Source organism: Myotis davidii, unplaced genomic scaffold (assembly GCF_000327345.1).
Source record: "Myotis davidii unplaced genomic scaffold, ASM32734v1 scaffold376, whole genome shotgun sequence".
Classification (NCBI taxonomy): domain Eukaryota; kingdom Metazoa; phylum Chordata; class Mammalia; order Chiroptera; family Vespertilionidae; genus Myotis; species Myotis davidii.
Genome location: NW_006288121.1, coordinates 3,662,598 through 3,664,879, shown reverse-complemented (window position 1 = coordinate 3,664,879; position 2,282 = coordinate 3,662,598). Strand labels below are relative to the sequence as shown.

The 2,282-nt window shown below is 44.5% G+C and overlaps 1 protein-coding gene across 1 annotated transcript in view; it reads left to right on the top strand.

The window, feature by feature from the left end:
* Positions 1-440: 440 nt before the first annotated feature.
* DNAJC1 (DnaJ heat shock protein family (Hsp40) member C1) overlaps positions 441-2,282 on the top strand; it is a 145,126-nt gene continuing 143,284 nt past the window's right edge. The window contains exon 1 of the mRNA XM_015561458.1: positions 441-505. Within this exon, the coding sequence (XP_015416944.1) occupies positions 441-505 (65 nt within the window). The remainder of the gene's footprint in view (positions 506-2,282) is intronic.

Sequence of the window (2,282 nt, the reverse complement as noted above, 5' to 3'; positions counted from 1 at the left end):
CCATATACAGATATATATCTATATAGATATATATATAGATATATATAGATGTATACATATCCTATACAATAAAACCCTGACATGCCAAGTGTCCCATCATCCGTTCAACCAATCAAAGCATAATATGCTAATGATATGCTAAGGCTGCTCAACCATTCACTATGACGTGCACTGACCACCAGGGTCAGATAGTAGACCAGTCGACTATTTGCTATGACGTGCACTGACCACCAGTAGTTTGCTGCTGGGGTCCGGCCGATTGGGAACGAGCAAGATGGGCTGGACATGCCCTGGAGCCCTCCCGCAGTCCCTCCCCAGCTGACCAACCTCCTGTGTCCCTCCCCGGCCCCTATCATGCGCCAGTGGGTCCCTCAGTCTGGCCTGCGCCCTCTCGCATTCTGGGACCCCTCAGGGAATGTCAGAGAACTGGTTTCGGCCTGATGGCAGAACGACCAGCCACTATGGTGCAAACTGACCACCAGAGGGCAGACACTCAATGCAGAAGGTGAGTACACTCCTACAGGGGGAGCACCGCTCAGCCAGAAGCCAGGCTCATGGCTGGTGAGAACAGCAGCAGTGGCAGGAGCCTGTCCCACCTCCGTGGCAGCACTAAGGACCCCTCGGGGGATGTCCAACTGCCGGCTTAAGCCTGCTCCCTGGTAGCCAGACATCCCCCGAGGGCTCCCAGACTGCAAGAGGATGCAGGCCAGGCTGAGGGCCCCCCCCACGACACACACACACACACACACACACACACACTGCACAAATTTCATGCACTGGGTCTTTAGTATATTATATAGATTGGTGGCTTGGACCTGGGATATTAGGAATGTTTGGGCTGTTGACAAAGTATATAACAAGGCTAAAGGGGAAAAATATATAATTGAGGCTTACTGTTAGAGTTTTAGTTAGATTACTGAGTAGATAGTCGTGCCATTTACCTAGAAGGAAAGACTAAGGAAGATCAAATTTGGGAAAGAATTGGTTTCTGTTTATATTCCATCCTATGAATAATTTAGAAACTCACCCTGACAATCCAGGAAAACTGTAGTTGAATATTATCTATATGGAGATAAAGATTTCACCCTAAAAAAAGTGAGTTAATTTCAGAGAAGTAAAGAAAAGCATCCAATATCGTTCCATTGCACTTCCTGGTTTGCACTTTTTATTTTGGAAATTGTCATTTTTTTAAATGCTGTAAGAATTTTTTTTATTAAAATTGGAGGATAATATGAGAAAACAAACCTATTTGGTAAATACAATAGATTGGTTTTAATACATATTCCTTCCTTCCGGTGTGCTTTACTGCACATGGAAAGCTAATAATTATGTTTAGTGGACTCACTTGCACTACAGAAAGTATTCTGGATATAATATAGTTTTGGCCACTTTTTGAAGATGGAAGTTAGATGGAGGCTGCTTTTTCTCTTTTTAGCTATGGGTACCTATCCATCCAGTTAGTTAGTTAGTTATATTAGTAATTTTTTAAATCATTCATTTATTTGTTCATTAACCCAGGCATCTCTTTGGTATTTTTTTAATTGATTTCAGGGAGAGGAAGGGAAAGGGAGAGAGAGGTAGAAACATCAGTGATGAGAGAGAGTCATTGATCCACTGCCGCCTGCATGCCCACTACTGGGGATTGAGACTGCAACCTGGACATATGCCCTGACCAGGAATTGAACCGTGACCTCCTGGTTCATGGGTTGATGCTCAACCACTGAACCACACTGGCCAGGCTCCCTATCCATTTTTTGTTTTTTGTTAGTGCGGCATGTATTTGAAGCCAGCACTTTCATTGATTGTAGCCACTTTTCACACGTTCCTTACTATGCAGAGTAGAAACATACCAGTGGGAAATTGGAACAAGCCATTTAGCAATAACAGTAAACTGTCATCAAAGAGGTAGAGCTGTGGGCCTTTGGGACTCTCCTCTGAGCTGACATTCAAGGGAAGAGTTCCTGTCTTTATAAAACTGCCATGGACAAGGCAGGAACAACAGTAGAAAAAAACCCTGTAAGGGGAACTAGCTCTGAGATTCAGGACCAATCCTATCTAATAAAAGAGAGACATGGTAATTGGTGTACAATCGCTACCCTTCCCATTGGCTAATCAGGGCAATATGCAAATTAACTGAGAGCCAAGATGGCGGCCGGCAGCCAGGCAACTGGAGGCTAACATGAGGCTTGCTTGCTTTAGTGACAGAGGAAGCCAAGCTTCCCCGCCTGCCTTGCTGGCCTCTGAGCTGCACTCTAAGCAACATTGTAACAAATATAGAAGAT